Genomic DNA, 471 nt, shown 5'->3' on the forward strand with positions numbered 1-471 from the left:
GTCCAGTCACTTTTGCCCAGGACGCTACACTTCCACCCCCCAGCTCCCCCTCCTCGGAACACCAGGTCCTAGGCCTGCGCTGAGCACACAGATCGAAGTAGGGGTGTGTCTGGAGACTTACTCTTAAGGATAATTGGGCACTCACTGGGTGGGGAGACCCCACCTGACCTGAGACTGAGCACAGTGCTCTTACCTGCCTCTACCCGGTGGTGCAGACAGGAACCCAGCCCAGGACACCTCAATGCAAAAGCAGCAGAGCCGCTCTGAGCCCCTAGAGAGGGGGTGGCCACATCTGAGCCCTACCTGTCTTGGGTGGGTTCCTCTTAACCTTCATCCAGTCGAAGGTCTGGGCTGTAGGGGTGCTCGTTTCTGACGTGCAGGCCGATTCCTTGTCCTCGGAGAGGAGATCAGCACAGGCCGGTGCAAAGCTCCCTGTCTGCTCGTTCCCATAATGGGGCTGTGGTGGAGGGT

The 471-nt window shown here is 59.2% G+C and overlaps 1 protein-coding gene across 1 annotated transcript in view; it reads right to left on the minus strand.

The window, feature by feature from the left end:
• HOXB1 (homeobox B1) overlaps positions 1–471 on the minus strand; it is a 1454-nt gene that overhangs the window by 482 nt on the left and 501 nt on the right. Inside the window, exon 2 of the mRNA XM_010842734.1 lies at positions 304–471. This exon is cut by the window's right edge and continues 11 nt beyond it. Coding sequence (XP_010841036.1) covers positions 304–471 — 168 coding nt within the window. The remainder of the gene's footprint in view (positions 1–303) is intronic.

Source organism: Bison bison, unplaced genomic scaffold (genome assembly GCF_000754665.1).
Source record: "Bison bison bison isolate TAMUID 2011002044 unplaced genomic scaffold, Bison_UMD1.0 scf7180017864180, whole genome shotgun sequence".
Taxonomy (NCBI): Eukaryota; Metazoa; Chordata; class Mammalia; order Artiodactyla; family Bovidae; genus Bison; species Bison bison.